Source organism: Grammomys surdaster, unplaced genomic scaffold (assembly GCF_004785775.1).
Source record: "Grammomys surdaster isolate TR1022 unplaced genomic scaffold, NIH_TR_1.0 125973, whole genome shotgun sequence".
Taxonomy (NCBI): domain Eukaryota; kingdom Metazoa; phylum Chordata; class Mammalia; order Rodentia; family Muridae; genus Grammomys; species Grammomys surdaster.
In genome coordinates this window covers 536,278-558,777 of record NW_021620790.1, presented here as the reverse complement: position 1 = coordinate 558,777, position 22,500 = coordinate 536,278, and the positions used below count along the sequence as shown (strand labels likewise).

General features: G+C 36.9%; 1 protein-coding gene across 1 annotated transcript in view; it reads left to right on the top strand.

Annotated features, from left to right (window-relative positions):
• The window catches only part of LOC114609463 (contactin-associated protein like 5-2), a 737,464-nt gene that overhangs the window by 347,697 nt on the left and 367,267 nt on the right, over nucleotides 1-22,500 (top strand). Inside the window, exon 7 of the mRNA XM_028753828.1 lies at nucleotides 21,033-21,173. Coding sequence (XP_028609661.1) covers nucleotides 21,033-21,173 — 141 coding nt within the window. The remainder of the gene's footprint in view (nucleotides 1-21,032; nucleotides 21,174-22,500) is intronic.

Sequence of the window (22,500 nt, the reverse complement as noted above, 5' to 3'; positions counted from 1 at the left end):
AGAGGATGCAGAAGAGGCTCAATGATTAAGACCACATATTGCTCATACAGAGGACTTGGAGTTAGTTCCAAACTTACATATGGCGTGATTCAATTATTATTGTCTCTATCTCTATGATACCTGACACTTTCCTCTTGCCCCTTGGGAAACTCGCACTCACATGTATATATCACACCTTCATGAATACACCTAACTATTCTTTTTTAAATAAAGAGGAAAAGTCAAAACTAACTAATGAAGAGTATATAAACTTTTATAAGGACCTTAAATTATGGTAGGTAAAGAACACTTAATTACTATTTTCAGGGCACCTGACAATACTAAATATTTGTTTCAAGGACCAGACCAATTACAACAACTAAAAATATATTATGTAGAAACCACTTAGGCTTCATCTGGAACTACTAATTCAGAAATTCTGGGAAAGGAATCTGAGCTATGTTCAGAAATCCTTCAGGCATTTGTATGTCTCTCTGTCTCTCTCTCTCTCAAGATTGCATGCAGCACGTGCTTGTCCTTGGGTGAAACAAATGTGTGAGTAACTGTCAACTTTGTTAAATGTAAAGCAGACAGGACCTGTAATCATATGGAACACACTTCTATGCACACCTGAAAGGAATAATCTAGGTTAGATTAGCATGTTCATAAGGGTGTTTTTCAGTCTGGGTTTCTTTTACTATGATAAAATACCATCACCAAAAGAAGCTTGTAGAGGATAAAAGTTTATTTCAGCTTACAATTCCAATTATCTGTCCATCATCCAGGAAAGTGAGGATTGAAACTCAAGGCAGGATCCAAGTGGCAGCAGAGAACATGGAGGAGTGCTGTTTACTGGCTTGCTCAGCATGCCTTACTTGGACATCTCTGTAATATATGTCAGGTCCAGGGCCACCAACCCATGACTGGCACCACACACTGTGAAGTGAAATTTCCAATATCAATCATCAATCAAGGAGATAAATGTACCACAGCTATTTCACAAGTCAAACTTGTAGTGAAACTTTTTCAAATAAGGATCCACCTGCTCAAATAATACTAGCTTATGTCAAATTGGCATAAAACCAGCTAGAACAGAGTGGTTGTAAGATTCATTGATCTAGAAGACATCCCCATTAATGATACCATTCCCTAGGATGAATTACTGGACTGTTTTAAGAGAAGAAAGTGAGTTGAGTGCATGTATCCATTGCTCAGTCTCTTGGATATGGGTACCATGACACTTTTGAGATCCCTCAAGATCCTGTTACTGAGATTCCTGCCATGAAGAATTGTAATCTTGAATGGTGAGCAGAAATAAACACTTCCTTCCTTAAGTTGCTTTCTGAGTATATTTTATCAGGAAATGAAAGTAAACTAGAATAAATTGCTAGACAGTAGAAAACTTTCAGACACAATTTAAGACCCTGGTGGGATAGAGGATAAAAGTGAAGTACAAAGAAATAATGGCAAAATTAGGAACAATCTTTTTTCTTCTTTCAGTCATTATCATGAGCCTTTAGCAAGTTCTTTTCCTTTGATGCCAACTTCTGTTCAGTGTATTGTAGATAATATGTGTCATTCAGTAACTTCAAAAGGCACATTGACATCTTTTGACTCAAAGGCCAGGATATCAGGTAAGTATTTTTGAATTGCTGACAGTGGAAGATCTTTGAGTACCCATTACTTTTCTATGTCAACTTGTTTAATCGATGGAAGAAACAAAGAGATCACAGGAAATTAGACTTCAAACCCAGAGATACTTTTAATGAATGTGAAGACAACATTGACAAAAAGAAAGTCATCAAGTTCTTATTCACTGTTATAATTTTTGTGAAATACTTTAATCCAAGATAATTGTTCTAAAATCTATGCTATTACTTAATTTACCACTGATTTGCAAGCCTGTTTCCTTTTATATGATCTCATTAGCATAGATATTCTATGACCTCACAGCTGTGTGACACTGAAATGAATGTTAGTTTTTAGAGAAGTTAAACTCAGTGGTGACACAGTTTATGCAGTTAGAGCTGCTTCCATCACGGTATGTCTTATCTTGTGAAAAATACTCCATAAAGGTGAAACACCTTGAAATACCTCTCTCAAGTGATTACTGTGTCAAGAGCCTCAAACTTTTGCCAGAATGTGCAGACAGGTTCCTCTAGACATCATAAAAATAAGGTAGATTGAGGATGGTGGTAAAGACCAGTTGCACTCTATGACAAGATTTATGTGTCAGAAGTCTCTAGCCTTGAAGACTTACCTCAAAGGAAGGAAGTTGAGGAAAGTAAAAGCCATTTGAATGGAGAGCAATGTTCTATTCAGCTGATTCCCATATGCTGGTATAAACCTAAAAGATAAGAACTCAAAATTTCAATAACTCAAAAGCAAAACTATTACAGTAGTTAGAAGAGGCTGAACACTGGTATACAAATTGAGAATGGTTTCTATCACAGGCCATTGTGTTAAGTTAAACAAACAAACAAACACTACAGCTTCTGCCCTGAGCTCTTTGTGAACATGAGGTGTGGACTCCTATAGTTGGAATGATGCTGAGGTCACTTCCTTGGACCCCTTGTCAGAACATGCCAGAATATTTTTTTCGCACCTAGTCTATTATGGTTTATGTCAGAACAAATTGTATTATGCAACTTTATCTTTATTTACAAATGTTGACAAAATGTAAGACTACTGGCCAGAAAATGTGGTAGCTACTGATCCTTCTTTTCCACCATGTGCTGGTTTGAATGAGAAGGCTGCCATAGGCTCATCTTTTCATACTTGGTCACCAGTTAATAAAGCTGTTTGGGAAAGATTGGGAGATGTTGCCCTGTTGATGAAGGTATGTCACTGAGGGCAAGGCTTTGAGATTTCAAAACACCCAAACTGCTTCAAACGAATTCATTCTCTCTGCTTAGTGCTTATGGATGAGAATATAAGCTCTCAGCTACTGCAACAGTTTAATCCCTGCTTGCCTGCTGTTGTGTTCCACCCCACAATGGTCATAGACTCTAAACCATGGAACCATGAGTCCCAATAAACTTTTATCTATAATTTGTCTTGGTCATGGTATCTTATCTCAGTAATAACAAGGTAACTAAGATAACAACATGGAGGTTCATCAAGAGACTTGATGACATTTTGTGAATCATCTAGAATGACAATTTTTGCCATGATATTTTGAGCTATCTGCTTCCTGGGTGCAACATAGATATAGCCATACTGAATTCTGTCAAACAGGGAGAAGCAAAGAGTAGAGATAGCTCCTAGGAATATCCTTCAAACTCACATCACTGAAGCATCACATCACTGAAATATCACATCATTGTTTCAAATACTGGAACAAAATGATATCCTGTCTCTGTCCCTCCAGCTTGGAACAAAAAGTAGTTTAGAGAGAAATTTTTAGTATCTTTGTCCTCTGATGTCCTTATAGCTCAAGAAATTCTTTCTTGTCACAAGGGCTCATTGATCCTGTTTTATGTTATTATCTAATAAATACACCTAATCATAAGATCATTTTGAAAATGTGATTTACATCTAGCCATTTCATACACATCTTGAGAAAATTTTATAAAAATTATAGTTAGATTAAGATAGAAAACACCCTCCAAACATACATACAAAGCAAAGACCAATAACCAAACCTAAACTAGATTAAAATCTCTGAATATTATCATGGCCAAATTAATTAAAGTGAGCACTTGATTTAAAAAAAGCTTTTAAAATTCATATATATGGCCTACATCCCCTGTCATCAGCACTGAATGTAAGGAAGACAAGGCTTTTATAGTTCAGAGGTAGGAGGTTCAAATGCAGGATTTGGCAGGCAATATAGGCAAGGGTTGCAGGATCAGAACAATAAGCATAGCAAGTTAGTCCCTCCTGAATCAAAGAGGTGGACATAACAAAGTATTCATAACAGCCCTTTTTAAATTAAGGTAGATGGTTTTAAACAGCTTTTTGAAACAAAGACATGAATACCATTCATCAATGGGCAGTACAGAACATTTGCAGTTAAGGTTACAGGTAGGGTGTAATACAATCCTTGAGAAACAGAGGTTAATCATAAACAGGGATGAAACAAGTTTATCCTTACTAGAAGATGGCTTTTAAAACCAAATTGAAGGTAAGCTGGTTCTTCAGAAATCTGGACCTCACCCAGTCTAGGCAGTCAATGTTCAGGTTGAATGAGAGGCCCTTTTTAAAAAAATAAAGTGAAGGGACTGGCAATAGCAGGTGAGTGTATTGGCCTCACCAAGACTGAAGACTTAAATTCAATTTCTGGAAACCACGTGGTGAAAAGAGAGAGCCAACTCCTGAAAGTAGTGCTTTGACCTCTCTTGCCAACACCCTTACCTGAGAAAGAAATACATTCCATGTTTGAGAGTACTTTGATCTTTGGCACACCAGGCACAGAAGGAAATCAGTGTGTACCATGGCTTTCCAGCACAGAAAACTAGAATGTGCTAGTCTCTTAAGACATAAAGGCTCCTTATGTCCCTTGATTTCTTGTCCATACCTTCTCGTCTTTATTCTTGGCATTCTATTAAGCAAAATCTTCTATTCTGTGTAAACATGGATTAATGACTGCATAGTATCTTTGCATGTACTTCATCCTAATAAAAGCTCAACTGAATCATTAGTGCTTCTCGCAAGCTCTATGGATCCCTAGCCTCTCCTTCTGAAAATGCATATTCCAGAGTTTAAGACTTGTTTCATGAACTGAGCCCCACTGTCCATGTTATACCTGAACACTTGCACTGCCACCCATACCTGTCAACACACACACACACACTAAATAGATACATCTAAAATCATATTTTAATCAATTCATTATAGTCTAATTGAATGACACACTAAATCTATATAAATGAAACTTTGAAACTTGAGGGCAGAAAAGATAGCTCAGTGGTTAAGAGCACTCACAGCTCTTCCAGAAGCCCTGGGGCTCTGTTCTTGGCATCCACATCAGCAGCTCACAATCATCTACAATTCCTTCTCCAGGGGATCTGACACCTCCACAGACATATACATTCAAATGACTAAAAATAATTAAAAATAAAATCATATTTTATTGAAAAAAAACTTAGAACATTTAAAAACAAATATGTGGAGGGCTTAAGGAATGGATCATCCAGCAACAGTACATGATGTTTTTCCAGAGAACCTGAGCTGAGTTCCTAACATGCAAAAGGATGGCTTGCAACTCCTTCCATCTCTAGTTTCAGAAGATTTAATACTGTCTTCTTAGCAACTGCATTTATGTATAAGTACAAAACACACACACACACATACAGGCATACACACACACACACTTAAACATATGTTTTTCTCTACACACTCTAAAATTGCATGTGTGAGCTGAGGTAAGGCACATACCTGCAGTCCTAACACCTGAGAGGTACAGGCAGGATGATCAAGTATTATTTCTAGGCTATGTAGATTTAGTAATCATCCTGGGATGCCTGAGATCTTTTCTAAAAGAATGAACAAATAATTTGTGTGGGCAGACAATGAATTATAGTGGTACACAAACAAACAATCAAGAGAAAAAAAGAAAAATATCATTGTTGGGATAAAGCCTACTTGATCATGATGGATGATTGATTTGATGTGTTCTTGGACTCAGTTTGCGAGAATTTTATTGAGTATTTTTGCATCAATATTCATAAGGGAGATTGGTCTTAAGTTCTCTTTCATTGTTGGGTCTTTGTTTGGTTTAGGTATGAGTGTAATTGTGGTTTCAAAGAACGAATAGAGCAGTGTCCCTTCTGTTTTTATTGTGTGGAATTGTTTATAGAGAATTGGTATTAGGTCTTCTTGGAAGGTCTGATAGAATTCTGCACTAAAGCCATCTTGTCCTGGGCTTCTTTTGATAGGGAGACTTTTATTGACTGCTGCTATTTCTTTAGTCATTATACGACTATTCAAATTGTTTATCTGCTCCTGATTTAACTTTGGTGTCTCGTATATGTCTAGGAAATTGCCCGTTTCGTCCAGATTTTCCAGTTTTGTTGAATATAGGCTTTTGTAGTAGGATCTGATGTTTCTTATTTTTTTAATTTCCTCAGTTTCTTTTGTTATATCTTCCTTTTCAGTTCTGATTTTGTTAATTTGTATACTGTCTCTCTGCCCTCTGGTTAGTCTGGCTAAGGGATTCTCTATTTTGTTGATTTTCTCAAAGAACCAGGTCCTCCTGGTTTTGTTGATACTTTGTATAGTAATTTTTGTTTCTACTTGGTTGATTTCAGTCCTGAGTTTGATTATTTCCTGCTGTCTACTCCTCTTTGGTGCACATGGGCCAAGGACAAGGAAATGGACTGCTTGACAGAAATATGACATTGGCTAATGAAAGGAAGTGGGGTTCAGGCAGGAATCTGACATTAGGCTAAAACAAAGAAGTAATTTCAGGGAGGAATCTTTATTTTATGCTAAAACAAGGAAGTAGGCTTCAGACATGAATGTGACTTTGGGCTAGCACAGGGAAGTAGACTCAGAGTGTTTGGTCATCCTGATAAGCCCTTAGAAACAGTGATCATGGGAGTGTTCACGTAATTGGGTTTAATGCCTTGCTTGTTCTTTGACTATTTGTGTTTATTGTCTTGCTTGTTCCTTGAGTATTTGCATCTATTGTATTGCTAGTCCCTCAATCTAGAACTGACCTTAATACTTGCTTGTAATTCAAATGGTATAAAAACAAAAAGAAGCGGGGGGGGGGGGGGGGGGGATGGAATAGGCAGTTCTAGGGAGGGGAAATGGGGAAAGTGGATGACATCTGAAATGTAAATAATTAAAATATCCAATAAAATATTTAAAATATAGATTATTTAAGTATATGCAAAGTTATGATCCTTATGACTTCTAAAACAGGAAAATTCTAACTGTTTTCCAGGGAGGGTTAACTCAGCCTTTCAAGACCATCATCTTAAAGCATGACACATTTGCATGTACATTGTTACTTCATTGCTAGCATTATAATAAATAAAATATTTATGAAATGACAACATAAATTCAATATTAGAGAAAAGGGAGAATAGGGAATAGGGAGACTTTTTCCTAGACATATACCAGACACCAAAGTTAAATTAGGAGCACATAAACCATTTGAATAGTCCTATAATGACTAAAGAAATAGCAGCAGTCAATACAATCTTCCTATTCTCTATTCTCTCCCATACCCAGACTGAGTTCCTTAAAATTTGCTCATAGATCTATTCTAAAAATTTGAAAAAAAATAAGAAAGAAAAGAAGAAAGTCAGTTGGTAACTCTCTTGTTAGTCAAGCAACTGTTTCACTCTGGGTACCTATTTTCTGGTAAGTCATTACTGTAGCTCACAAGATTCATGTCTAAGTAAACCTCTGATATCTCTGCTACTATGAGGGCTAACTGGAAGGGAGTAAACTTCTTGTTTAGATCCAGCCTAATTTTTATAATCCAATAACAAAAGTGTATGCGCTCTTAGCAATAAATCTTATCATCAAGTTCTGATTGACAGCAGAGAACATAGTGATTGCCTATTTTATTTTAGGGAATTCTGATGGAAAAGTTTTTCATACTCCAAAAGACTTGGTAATTTAAAATTATGATTAGCTCATTAGAGTAGCTTGCCAGAGTGTCACAATGACTTTGCATGTGTCCATACAGACAAAAGCTCATATTAAGGCAGGATGTTCTTGGGTCATCTGAGATATATATGAGATTTTACTAAAAAAACAAGCTAACAAACTAAAAGTGAAATCACCCCATGCTGGAAGGACACTGAAGTGCTTATTTTGGTAGAATATGAGAGTGATATGAAAGAAAAGGGACATTATCCATTTTAATATCTATCTTTAAGTAACTTTTAAAATTTTGTGCCACATTTAAAAATGAATCAGGCCACAGAAAGGATGAATGCTTCATGTCGTAGTTCTTACATGTACTTCTAAAATTATTTATTATGCCAAACCTGCTCAGCAATCCAAAATTTCTGCAGCTGGCTGGGGTATGCTCTTGTAATTCTAGATTCTGCTGAGATTACTTTTCCCTGGAGCTAAGTTGAATCACTGGGAGAAGGAAAACACAAAACAATCTTAGCTTAGAATCAACAGATAACACAATTGCTAGGCAAGGAATCTAGCATCGTAAATTCACCAACATTCTATGTTAGAAGTCTTTGGTGGATCCTGGTGGATTTCAGCCCCTGATTTAACAGCCCAGCCTACATCCTGTCTGCCTTGCTCCCATTGTCCAAAAGGAAGTCTCCTCCTTCTGCCTTCCCTCTTCCTCTCTTGGATCAGGAAGGCCTGCCACCTTCTGACCCAGTGATTGGCTTATTGTTGTCTTTATTAATTAATCAATTAGGGGAAAATATCACTAAATCTGGTGCCCTTACTGTTGCTTACTGAACACTTTCCTCATCATACATATGTGATTAAAAAGATAGCTGGACACTTAGGACCAAGATGATGTAAAGTATAATTGCTATTGATTAACTTTTTTTGAATACTAAGTTGCAAGGCTAGCCTAAAAGGACCACATAGAGAATACAGTAAGTCTCATGAATATAAAATAAGAAAATAGAAAATGAGGAGATGTAAAGAAAAGAAGGAAGAAAGGAAGAAAGAAAGAAAAAAGAAAGAAAGAGAGAGAGAGGGAGGGAGGGAGGGAGGGAGAGAGAGAGAGAGAGGAAAGAAGGAAGGAAGGAAGACCTTGAATGTATATAACATTTGCCCTCTTGTTTTAGTTTCTCTTCTATTATTGTGATGAAATACTCTCTCCAAAGTTACTTTAGGGAGAAAAGGTATAACTTGGCTTAAAGTTCCAGAGGGATACTGTCCATCATTTTGGACAAGATGTAGCAGCAGGAACATGAGGCTATCTGCTATACCACAGCAACAGTGTAGACTTTGGGAGAAGATGAAATAGGTGCAGCCTAGCTGCAGTAGAAGGAAATGGAAACCTAGTAGCAGTCATGCAGAGCTGCTGGTTTAGGTTCCCTAAGGAAGGAGAATCCTAAGTAAGGATTTCTGACTTCCTGGGAAGCCTTTCTGATATATCTTACTCATTTTGACAGAGTCCTGTCTTGTCAATACCAATCATCCTTGTTCACAACTCAAGTGTAGCCCCTGTTGTCCAGGACTACCGTGATTGGTCCCTGTCCAGCCTAATTTGACTCTTAAGACAGGCATTATACTTACTCATCATGTATCTCTGGGTCCTTTATTTAATGGATGTTTTTAGCATTGTCTAATAAATGGCTATTGATTAACGTAAAAAAAAAAAGAAATAGGTGCAGCCTATAAAACCTCACAATGAAATACTCAGTCTAAAAGGCCCAATCTCCTAAATGTTTCAGGACTTTCATGAACAGTGCAAACACACAGAAACACATGTGCTTCTGAGGATGTTTGACATTAAATCACAGCACTTGTTTCGTTTTTAAGCTAGTCCTGCAAAAAATATAATCCATGACATATCTTATTGGAAGCTCTAGGATACATGGAGACAGAAACATCTTCAGTCTTCTTACCCTGTAGTCAGAGTCATGGACATATGATGTCCAAAGATTCACTGGGGGACATGGCTGCTGTCTTGGAGATAGGAGATAGAAGATGGAAGGTGAAGGTGGGTCTGAACACTTTCTGGGAAAGACTAGACTTTACTAAATAATTCTCTTTTGTTTAAATTTTTCAATTTGAAATTGTGATTTTGGTCCTGCTGATTTTATATTACCTTGAATGTTCTAACTCTGAAATGTAACAAAATATTACCTCATGGGGTATGTATGTGTGCATATAATCCCAGAACTGGAAAGGCAGATGATCATTAGGGCTTGCTGGAAACCATTCTAGCATAATAGGTGAGCTCAGAGACTCTACCATTAAAAACAAAAACAAACAACAGCAAAAGAACTGAATGGCTGGTATCTCACCAGACTCCATAGGTAAGTGCACTTGCTAATAAGCCTGATGACCTGTGCGGGTCAAAGCTCACGCCTGGGGGTCACGGGCGGCAGCATGGGCATGAGCTGTAGTGGGCGGGGGCATCCCGGGAACCGCTGTTACAGTGGAGAGAAAGGCTCCCCCCCAGCCCCCGCCACGCTAGTTTTGACTTACACAATGAGTCCAGGATTTCAAGAGACACCTGGAGATTTATTGATATGGTGGTGGGTTTTAATGGTGACGAGGTCTCCCAAAAAATGTCAGAAGGGGTTTGTTTACATTGGAAGCAGGTGGGGCTTTTAGGTAATATGTAAATCTTGAGGCAGAGACCTGTTAGTCTCGTGCCTTACGTGACCTAGCAAGGGGACTGTATGTTAGGTCTCTGGGTTCTAGGGGCTTGGCTGAACACCCAGGTTTCCACAGCCCCACAGACCTGCATTCAGTCCCTGAATCCTACATTGTGTAACTCTCTCAGCTGCTTCCTGACTTCCACATGTTCTCCTTGGCAGGCATATCTCTCCCCCACACTAACTCTCTGAATACTAAATAAATGTGTTAGTAATAAATAAATAATCTTGGAGGAGAATAAGAGATAACAACAACCCATCCAGTGTGGAGCTCTGGCTGTCATATGAATGTACACCCACATGTGTGAGGACTCACATGCTCCCATGAATATGCCCATGCAAAAGAAACATCTTAATATGTATTAAAAGAAAGAAAATGACATTAACCATGACAGAACATTTTTTAATGCTGTCGTCATACCAAGAAAGCCCACCATTCCTTCCCTTACTGTTCTTTCAAACACTTAGCATCTGCCCTGGATAAGGCAGGCTTGGAGGGCTCTCTGTGGCATGGTTGCTTGTGATCTTCCTGAAGTCACAACACTGTAAAGAGCTACCAAGACTGTTTGTATCAGCATTCCTGGAAGCGACAGATAACATATTTTCTCGTTTTATCCAAGTTTCTGCTAGAATGGTTATAACATGGCTTAATTAGTCTTCCACTTCTAGTGGAGATGGCGAATCAGACACTTTGTAGACTGACTAAATTACTACAGTCATCAATAAAATGATAGAAAATTAACCAGGCTTTTTCAAACATACACAGAGCCTGGGAGCAAGAATACAAATGGAGACCCACGCGTCCTAACCTAAATATTTAAACAGTTGGAAATTAAGCTAAGGATTTATTTAGGAAAATGTATTCAACTCTCCCAGTGTGATCAAATTGCCTTCAACATCACAATGCTTCACTCTCAGCTCTGTTCATACTGTTAACAGCTTCCTAGTAGCTTCAGAAAACAGAGGAATAGAGAACACTGCTGATTTTGATGGTGGCATCACACTCTTAAGTCAAGAGACTCACATGTGTTGGGAAGGTCAGGGTGGAAAACAGTAGTGACAGACTTGTAGTCTTCTCACCTGGACTATGAGCACTATTCCTAAGAAGCAGGATGTGATCTGTGGATTCACAGATACATGCCATGTTCACAGCAGGGGCCCCTATCTTCTCAGCATATGGAGAACACTGAAGTAAAGATTTTCATACAGATCCTTTCCACAGGAATAAAAGGTATAGAATTTGACCAACTGTCCAAAGAACCTAGTGTTTGATATATGGAAACAAGACTTACAACATTTATGTTAACACTATGTGATTAGTTTTTCCTCTATGATATGAGTCTGGGAAAGGTATCCATTTACTCATTTAGCCAGAAGAACCACAAACACTACTCATGCTCTGGTCTGTATCCTGCATGACTTGATCACACATGAAAAATAGTGCAGTGGCCTGTGGGAAAGCTGGAGTGGTTGGTCAATTTGTACTACTAAGAACTCACAGACATCTGTAAATCTCTGCTTTGTCTTCTGTTTTTGTTTATTTGTTTGTTTTGTTTTTGTTTGTTTGTTTGTTTTTCTCAGCAAGGGCTGTAGCAGCCTCTTAAAGAGAATGAATCTGATCATTGTCTGTGTCTAAGGTAATGTGGCATACTGCCAGGTCACACTAATGGGTTGATAGCATGCTGGGGCTATGGAACTTTGAGTTTTCTTAACAATAAGATTGAGCTGAAATGATAAGGTGCTTGTTTTTCAAGCATGACAATTTGACTTCAAAAATGTTACATGTTGTTATATATATTTATAATCTCAGTTTTGTGAGGACAGAGATACATGGATTAGTGGGGGTAACTTGTCAACCAATCTTACTGAAACCTAAAACGGAAAGCTTAAGGATAAAGGAGACACCATGTTTGTATTAGATACTTTCTATTGTTGTACCATGCCAAGGGCAACTCATAGAAGAGAGAGTTTATTTGGAGCTCAGAGTTTAGAGGTTAGAGTACATGATCACACAGTGGATGTTTCAGGTATTTCAATTCAAATCAATACTTAAAAATATAGATATCATCATAAAATTGAGGTTACTGGCTTCATTTCTAATGACAGAAACTCATCAATCATGACTGAGTTCCAGCCATTCAGGTTGGGCTGTCCTTACTGAAATTTCAAGTAACCCAGAGGAGAGATGGCTCAATTAGAAAACTATTTGCCTTGAAAAATGAGAATCTGAATCCCATTGCTATAGTTTAGAACATTGCTATAGTTTGCATTCTCTTGCTGTGATAAATACAATGGCTAAAGCTCCTTGAGGAGGAAAAGGTTTACTTCCTCTCATTCTTCCAGGTAGCTGTCAATCACTGAAGGAATCAATGTGAGCAACTCAAGCAGAGCCTATGGAAGAGTACTGCTTACTGGCTTGTTTCCCATGGCTTGATTAGCCTGCCTTCTTCATTAGCTCAGGACCACTTACCCACATGTGGTACTGTTCACGGTGGGCTGGCATCTAGCAAACCAGTTATTATTCAAGAAAATATCCCCAAGGGCTTCATATAAGTCAATCTGATGGAAGGATTTTCTCAATTAAGTGTCCCTTTCCCTAAATGACTCAGTTTGTGTCAACTTGACAAAATAAACAATCAAACAAATAGATAAATAAACTCACTTTTAACATTGATGTTCAAAGAAAACCTGTTACAGCAGGCAAGCATTCAAACCTTAGTGCTCAGTAGACAAATAGAGATGAATTTCTGGTGCTAATTTGCCAGAAAGTCTCAATTCCCAAAAAGAGACATTGTCTTGAAAAATACAATCTGCAGAGCCTTAAGACTAGTACTACAAGTTTATCTCTGACTCACATATATGCATGTACATACATACACATTTAGATTCAAACCAATGTTTTATTCTTTATTGTATATGTATGTCTGTGGGTGTGCAGTTGTTATTGCTCACCTGTGGAGGTCAGAGGTCAGCTTACAAGAGTCCATGTGTTCTTTCCACAATTTGTATGCTACAGATCCATTCAGACTGGTAGGCTTATTGGACAAGTGATTTTACATACTTAATCTATCTTACCAGCCCTCAAATGAATATTTACAAATAAGGAGCATTTACCAGAGAATGGTCTTGAGAAACTGCAAAAGGGGAAACTTCAGAATCTATATTTAAACTGAACTCAAGAAAAAATAAGTAAAAGAGAGAGGAACTTGTTGTCATGGAAGTAACACCAAGGATCAGAGTAAACAGAGCAGCTATGAGACAAAAGCAGGGTAATAAGGTCAAAGGAAAAGAGAAACAGGTTTTGGAGCTTCAGGTATTTAACATCAAAGAGGGCTTTTTTGCTGCAATTCTTCTGGTTGCAGAATGTCTTTGACACCAGAAATCCCATCAGATTCCAGGAAAGAGGATAGTGGCAAAAGCATGCTGTGAACAGAATGTGCACCCTCCCTGGTGTCATCTGAGCCTAAAATCAAAGAAAGGCAACTGTGTAGTTCTTCAGGACAAGCAAGTAACAAGGTGACAAAATTGTCAAAAAGCACAAGGCCAAAGCAGAGTGAGAAGGAAATTGCTCATCATATTTTTGATCCAAGTCAACAAGTATTGTTTTGATCTATGATTGAATCACCTACTCAGAACGGAGGGGGCTGTAGATATATCTCATTTGATAAAATGTATAATACACAAACATAAAGACTTGACTGCCATTCTCCATTCCCATGGAAAAAGTCAACTGGACACAGTGGATTATGTTCCAATGCTGGGGAGATGCAAATGTGAGGATCTTTAGGGCTCTTTGGCTACCCACTCTCTGTCAATTAGTAAGCACTGCATTAAGTGAGAGACTGTATCAAATGGAAAGGTAGAAGTTGAGGAAGACACCTGATGTTGAACCTCGCCCTCCAAATATATGCTCATGCACATGCCCTTCTGTACATACATGTGCATAGACATGACATACACATACAGAAATGAATCACATGAACCTTTGCAGCAAATTTAATTTAAAATATTTTAAAGATAAACTCATTTAAGTGTATAGAAAATAGTGTATGATGATTAGTACCTTTGAAAGTGAAAATTAAGGTAAAAATGTAAAGGTTATGGTAAGTCTGTCATTATGGTTCCTAATGTACTCTGTATTTACTATATGAGGGTATCATATAAAATATAAGCAAATACAACACTTAGCAGATAAGCTACCCACTGCCACTCACAAACTTCTGGCTCACTTTTCTTTGCTGTAGGCTGCTCTGTAGCTGATTTCTGGTGAAAAGCATTGGAAGAAGGTTAAAGGAATTTGTCTAAGCAATACAGTTGTATACCTAGGTGAATGACCCAAGGGACAGAGCCATATCAAGGGAATAAGAAGTAGTTTAATATGGCCTCAAATATGAATGACCCTGGCCCAAGAACACATTTTCACACTGCCTTGAATTGTGTGTGCCACCATGGTAATACAGAACAAAGAAATCCAGACATCAAAGAAATTTTTAAACACAGTCAGGTACAGGAAAGTGAGAAGTCCCTGCTATAGGTCTTTAATATTGTCTGATGACATTCATAAAGATTTGGGTTGGTGGAAGCTAGCAGTCTATTTGAGTATTCCAATAGGGATTTTACCTCATCACAAGGATATTAGGTCAGACACAGGAGTGGAGAGTGGTTGTTATTGAGGAGAACTAAGTAGAGTCAAGATATGTAAAAATCTAACTCAGTATAGGAGATGTTAAAAGTCAGCCTTGTAGAATGGTTGACATAGCTATGACATTTTCCTGAGAACTTCAGTTTGCTGAGTTAAGGAGAAAACTCAAACTGGGAAATTGAGCATATTTTACTTTTCCCTGAAAAAGTCAGGAGAATAGCTTGCAAGCAATCAGTATCAATCTTTACAAATAGTAGCTTCCGTAATTTATCCATTGTAGATCATACACAGGAGTGATTTGAACAGAGAGATAATTCCATGCAAAATTTTAACTTTTACTACAAATATTTTATAAATCACAGAAAAATAAAATACAAATAACCTGAGATTGTTTTCTATAAGGTAGCATACATGTTGTTGGGAAATAATATACATGAAGTGAAGTTATCAGTACATAAAGCAGAATTTTCCAGTCTGACTATATGAAAATGAGTTAAGTCTCCATAGTGGAAAATCTAAAGTGGAGGGTATTCTTCCACTAGGGCCCCTTTCCACTATCAGGAGGGATTTTTTCTGTTTTATATTTTTTTCTAAATAAATTTAAATATTCTCTGCTAGTAGAAAAAAGGCTAAAAGTATAAACCAAGTATGAAATAGATATTCATGGTCAAATGCACCTCAGTACAATTTAATTTCTTGTTGGACTCAGTCTGTTCCCCGTTGAACATAGGCATATGCTAGGAGTTGCAGTTGTAAGTCAGTGTTATTGAGGGATAAATGTGACTGTGATGACTGTCCTACATTCATTCTGCTGCTATAGTAAAGTACTCTGACAAAGCAACTTGGCTCAGGAAGTGTTTACTTGGCTTATATTTCCAGATCATAATCCATCATCAAAGGGACTCAGAACAGGGCCTCAATCTGGAACATAAAGAGAAACCTGGCTTTTTCTGGACTTCATTTAACTAGCTTTCTTATACAATGCAGACACACCTGCTTAGGCATGGTACTGCTAGCACTAGGCCTTCCCATACCAATAAACAATCTCTCATAAAGATAGCCAAAGGACATCAGTTAATACTTTCTTTTCTTAATGTTTTTATTGAATATTTTACTTATTTACAATACAGATGTCATCCCATTTACCCATTTACTTTCCCTAGAAACCCCTATCCCATCCCCCCTCCTCCTTTATGCTTTTATACCTTTTTAATTTACATGTATCTCTTAAGGTCAGTGCTAGGTTGAGGGTCTATCAACATAGTAGATGCAAATAGTCAAGGAACAAGCAACACAATAAACACAAATAGTCAAAGAAAAAGCAAGGCATTAAACCCAATTACATGAGCACTCCCATAATCACTGTTTCTAAGGGCTTATCAGGATGACCAAACTATCTGAGCCTACTTCCCAGTCCTAGCCCAAAGTCATTTTCATGTCTGAAGCCTACTTCATTGTTCTAGACTAAAATTTAAATTCCTGTCTGAAATTATTTCTTTGTTCTGGCCTAATATTTAGGTTACTGCATGAGATTACTTCTTTGTTGTAGCCTAAGATTTAGATTCCTACCTGAAACTACTTCTTTGTTCTAGCCTAATGTCAGATTCCTGCCTGAAGCCTACTTCCTTGTCCTTGGCCAGTGTCATATTCCTGCCAAGAAGCTAATTTCCTTGTGCTTGGCCCATGTCAGATTCTTGCCAAGCATCCCCAAAGGTTTTCCATCTCTCTCTCTCTTTTTTATTTCATTAACAAGACTGAGCCTTTCTTAGGTTGTTTCTTAGGTTGTTGGTTGAATGTCTTCCTTACCTGTCATGGAATATGCATTATCAAAAAACAGTGCACTTCTGCCTTAGCTTGCTAAGGCTCTGTGCAGAACCTTATCCATTCTTGGCTTGACAGCTTGTTAATTTAATAATTCTGTCTAGGGGTCCATTTTCAGGTTCAAGCCATGTACTTTGGCTGCCAACATGTAGATGTTGTTAAAGTTTTAACACAATGAGCAGGAATAAAAGTATTCCCAGGACAAAAAGGCCTAGCATGATCAAACTATATATGCCATTTTTGAAACTTGACCAAAATAGAAATACTGACCTCAGGCCATGGCTGACTTTATCTACAGTATCTACCACATCGACACTCAGCAGAGCAGCATTCTTGAAATTCATAAGCTCCCTTTGTATCATTAAAACATCCCAAGAGGTGTTAGAATTATGCCAAATACACTGCAAGTGTCATTAAACTTCTTCATAATTATAATGACTACCACGGTAAACTGTAGAACTAACATGAATTCAATGGTATTTAGCATGACACTCAAGATGGCACCTTCCCTACTTTTGTTAATCGTTTAACAAAATATGTTACTAATGTGTTGAATATACAAGAGGTTTTAGATAGGCAGTTAATACTTTCTTCACTAATGCTAATCTGCATCGAATTGCTATTTAAAGTTAACTAAGACTCTTGCTAATAATCTGTTGATGATTCTTAAAGCTATCTACATAATGAGTTCCTCATTTCTTTACTGTATGATTTAACCAGCTTGGTGGCTGTCAGGGGTCTTGCATCATCACCACAGACATGTCATTTACTTGTTCCACCTGGAAATGTAATCCAGTAATTTCAGCTAATTTTCATCCGTGAAAATCTTGTGTTAGCTTCTGTTGTTTTCATATGTGATGTTTGCCATGGTATGGTGCAGTCCACGAGATGAATCTCATGGGCTTTCCCAACCCAGTTACTTGCCATTTGCATTTTCTGAGAGGCTTGGTACATTAAACATCTCTTCCTATTCTTGTGGCTTTGCCATACTTACAAGAGTGACTAAGTTATAACCATACAGCTCTTAGGCCATCCATATTGTGTGCCACCCACTCAGATGGTTTACACTGGGGTCATTCTGAATCCCAAGCAACCTTAACAGTTTTGAAGCATAATGGTTATAAGAACCACAGCATAAATGCTTTCTTACCTACATTATACACTGGTGGTGTTAGAATACTCAGAGTGACTTGAGGAAAGAAGAGTTTTATTTTGACTCTCATTAGAGGGCACAGTTCATAATGTCCAGGAGCACATGGCAGCAGAAACTGTGTCAGTGAGTTATATTGCATCCACAATCAAGATGCAGAGAAAATCAAGTGCTATGTATAACTTGTTTTATTTGATTTTATTCAGTTCATGACCTTGCCCATTGACTAGAACTACGTTAGTTAAACCAGTATAGAAACAATCTCAGAGAAATGCCCAGATATTTGCTCTTTAGGGACTCTTCATTCAGTAGAACATCAATATTAACTGTCACAAGTGTTTTCTTGCACCTTAAGAACCCTAAAGAGCAGCAGAGGGGAAACCCACATACCCTTCCCTTGTTTAATCCCATCCCCACCAAATCTCTTTCCAAATTTTCCATACATCATTACAGATGATTCCCCTTCCAGGCAACATGAGATTGCAGTTTTGTTATATTCGCTAACCTGTATACTTTTCTTCTACAATATTTCTGCTCTAAATCTTTTGGTCAAAAAACTTGTTATTGAAAAGACAACACTTTTTTATTTTCCTTCAGCATCTTCAAGAACCATTCTCTATAGCCTACATATTTTTTATGTATAAAACAAAAGACTAAGGGGTTTCCTTTAGAAATTAAAGGGGCTAATATAAAATTTAAGAGGACAAATTTACCATTAGCTGTTTAAGATAATAAAAAATAGGACTGCCTTATAATAGTTTTATTGACAATTTAATTCTTGCAAAAATCTCAAACCCAAAACAGATATTTTGAAAATACAAAATGTTCATATTAAAAGAATTTGGATAATACATTAAATCAAAAAATACCTTTTATAGTAAGTTATCAACATCTTACAGGTATTTTTAATTTTTTTCAAGATTTACAAACTGTTATAAAAATCAATAAATTTCTTAGTTCGTATCAGTCAAATCTTGACTTTAACAATGAAATTAAAACTTAAATTGATTTTCAACTTAAAATGTACATGTCTATTTTAAGATAAATAAAATACAGAGTAGTTCAATAAGTTCACAATGATCCTGTGAACTTACAACTCTGTGCTGCAATTAAACTTACTGATAGAAGAAACTTAATACTTTCTTACATACTATAATATTCAATTGTGAAAAGAAAGCAAGGAATAAAATTACATTTCATTCTTTTTAACATATATTAATAAAAAATGACTAATATATAGAATCAGTGAAAAATATTTTCTTAATGAGGAAGTAAAATACACTGTTTTGTATAATTGGAAAATAGCAAGTTTTTGGTATTGTTTTCATGCTTTATTTATAGAAATTCTATGTTATTGTAGTTTAAAATATTTTTCATAAGTTAAGAAATTTGGACCAGAAAAATAAAAGTAGAGAAAATAAAATTGAAGAATAAAGTGTTTTGTACATATCCCATGATTGTATGTATCGACTTAAAGAAATTATCTAGAAAGTATATGTTAAGTATCTGGTTAGAGAAAAATAAGCACATTGGGATTTAAAATATATGAATGCATCATAATTATGATTAGAAAGCAAAGCAGAAAGAAGTGTTGTAAACAGGGTACAGTCCCATCATCTAATGATGGGAGAGATTGATTGAAGATGCTGTGGTTGGGAGAATGTATCCTCCTATAACATTGTACATTCAAGAGAGAGGAAGGAAGGCAGGCAGATGGGAAAAACATAGAGGAGACAGAGGGAAGAGGAGAGAAAAAATGGAGATGGGGAGGGAGAAGACAGAGGAGAGAGAGAGGAAAGTGAAGACAGAAGGGAGAAAGAGGAGAAGTGAGAAAAAAGAGAGAAGATAGAGAAGAGCAAGAGAAGAGTGATACAAGGGAAGAGAATCCTAGGTAATGTGGTATTTTGAAGCAATGAAAAAAAACTGGTCACTGTTAATGAGGGTGAAACAAATGAAAGGTTATTATCCTCTTGTATTGAACTGCATGGTCAATTTTCTCAACAAATATTTTGTTCTTCACTGTTTCCATCATAAATTTCCTGTAACTTTACTGAAAATATACAGAGTAAAGAAAACTAACATCATGTAATCATCCCACACATCTACCATTATGATCTAGTCCTGTTCCTAAACTTTGTATGTGTGTTTGTGTGTATGTATATGTGTGTATACACACATGCATGGACATTCCATGTACTGAGTGTGGAGGTCAAAGGACAACTTTCAGTATTTGTCTACTTTTCACCTTGAGACAGGGTCTCTTCCAATTTAGCCAATGCAGTGTAATTCCAAACTAGCTGCCTGCTGAGTTTCTGGATGTTTCTCCTGGCCTGATCTACCATCTGCTCATAGTAGTAGGGACCACATACATATATAGGCTACCTCATTAGCCTTCATTTTCTATTATTGTAGGTTTTTTGTTTGTTTTGTTTTAACAACAAAGAATTAAACTTGGGTTGTGGAACATTTACATCTAGTCCTTTTACCCACTGAACATCTCCTGGTCCTTCTGTACACAACTTTCTTATCACTGGATTCATTCTGTGCACAATTTTCTCATCACTGAATTCATACTTCACAACAAGTTATAATTCTTGTACATTACAATCAAAATTACATTGCTAATAATGGTCATGCTAACAGTTTCATTATGTTGATCTTTAATTGCTTCTCAAATCCATAGGTCAGTTTGTATTATATCAGTTTTTATCTTTATGGATAACAATTGGGGCACAACTCTGTGCATGTCTGCTCTGCTCTTTGGTACTGTGGGCTTTAGAATTAGGTTTCACTGTGGGTGAGCAAAGATTTGCTTTGTTCCTTAGCATTTTTATTGCCTCATCCTTTCTGCTGTTGTGCTACAAAAAAAGATAAAGATGTTGATTTTTTCTTTTCTCCTTTTTCCCTGAAAATTACTGTTTTATTTAGTATTTAAAAGTTTTAAGAAATAAACTGTCTTTGTTAAGTGAGTCCATATGACAAGCAATTACAGATATGTTTACATGGGCTAATGAGCATCCTTTAAATGAGTAATCAAGTGGCATCTGCAATTAGTAAAGCTGCTTGGCTCACACATGCAACTAAATCTAGAGAAGCGTACTTACTTCTCTTACATTCCTCCTTCAGAGCTTGTAACTAAGAGCTGGTTATTATTTCTTCCACCATAAAGCTCAGTTTTGGAGGAATTCCAGTACCAAGCAAACCTGGAACCTTTTTAAAGAAAAACTTCCATGGCTGTATTGAAAACCTTTACTACAATGGAGTGAACATAATTGACTTGGCTAAAAGACGCAAGCATCAGATCTACTCAGTGGTAAGTCACCATCTCTCTTATCTGGTGGTTTTTGGACTTTGAATATATCTTGCTTCTGGTACTCCTGTGTACCTCTTCACACTGGGATTACATTACGAATTTAGAGTTTTCACCAGCCAAATCTGGGTATATAGTTCAGTTGAGACACTGCCTAACTACCATGCATGAAACCCTGGGTTCCATCTCTGACACAACATAAAAGCAGGTGTTTAAATTTTTTAAGTTGCTTAAAAAGTAGCAATTTAATGTAGAAAGGTTTTATTCTGGCTGATAGTATGAGAGAATACATTTCATCATGGAAGCAAAGACATGGCAGTAAATGTACAATGCTGACTGGTGACATCCCATCAGTACCTAAGAGGCAGAGTGAACAGGACTTGTGTCCAGGGTGTAAAACCTCTAGCCCATCTATCAGTGGCCAATCTACAGCAAAATCCTACCTCCTTAATGTTCCACAATCTTCCCAAATAGGGATATGTCCTGAATACTAAGCATTCAAACATGTGAACCTGTGAGGAATATTTCATACTCAATCCATAATTGTTGTGGTATTGCAGGCCTATAATCACAACACGTAGGAGGAGAGAGCCAGCAGATCAGAATTTGAAATCATCCTTTATTAAATAGCAACTCTGAGACATGCCTTTGCTACATTAGGCCCTGCCTCAAAAATTAAAAAATGGAATAAAACAATTCTGATTGTCCTACTAGCAGATTTTAAAGTACAAAGATCCATGTAAGAACTGTGAATTATTTCATTGGTAAAGTCAAGTACAAAGGTTCAGAGAATGCTGCTTTATTGCCTGTGGGGAAGATTTGAGATATATGCATACTAATAATGGAATTTCTTTACAATTTCTAAGTGCAGTGAAAGCATAGGTCTTGTTGAATTTTGTAGCTAGGACATTGAACTTCTTCCAATTGGTTATATTAAGTAGAGCATCTTAAATGCTACTGCACTGTTAGTGTCTTGGAGATTCCTTGTGGATCACTTATAATCCCAGTGGATTAAAGGATTCTGTAATTCACTAACATCTATTTTCTGTAACACATCATAAGTTTTATAAGGTGTCTTTAAAAAAATTATCTTTGAATTTCTCCTCCATTCTCCAACTGCTTCTACATCTCCTTGCACTCCCTTTTAAATCTGCAGCCCTTTTCCTTCAGTTATTCTTAAACACACACTGTTTTGCTGTTACTTATATGCATATCTTTTTAGGGTTAACTGCTTGAGTTTGGACAACCAATCAAGGGGCTTGTCCCTGGAGAAGACATATTCTCTCTCTCTCTCTCTCTCTCTCTCTCTCTCTCTCTCTCTCTCTCT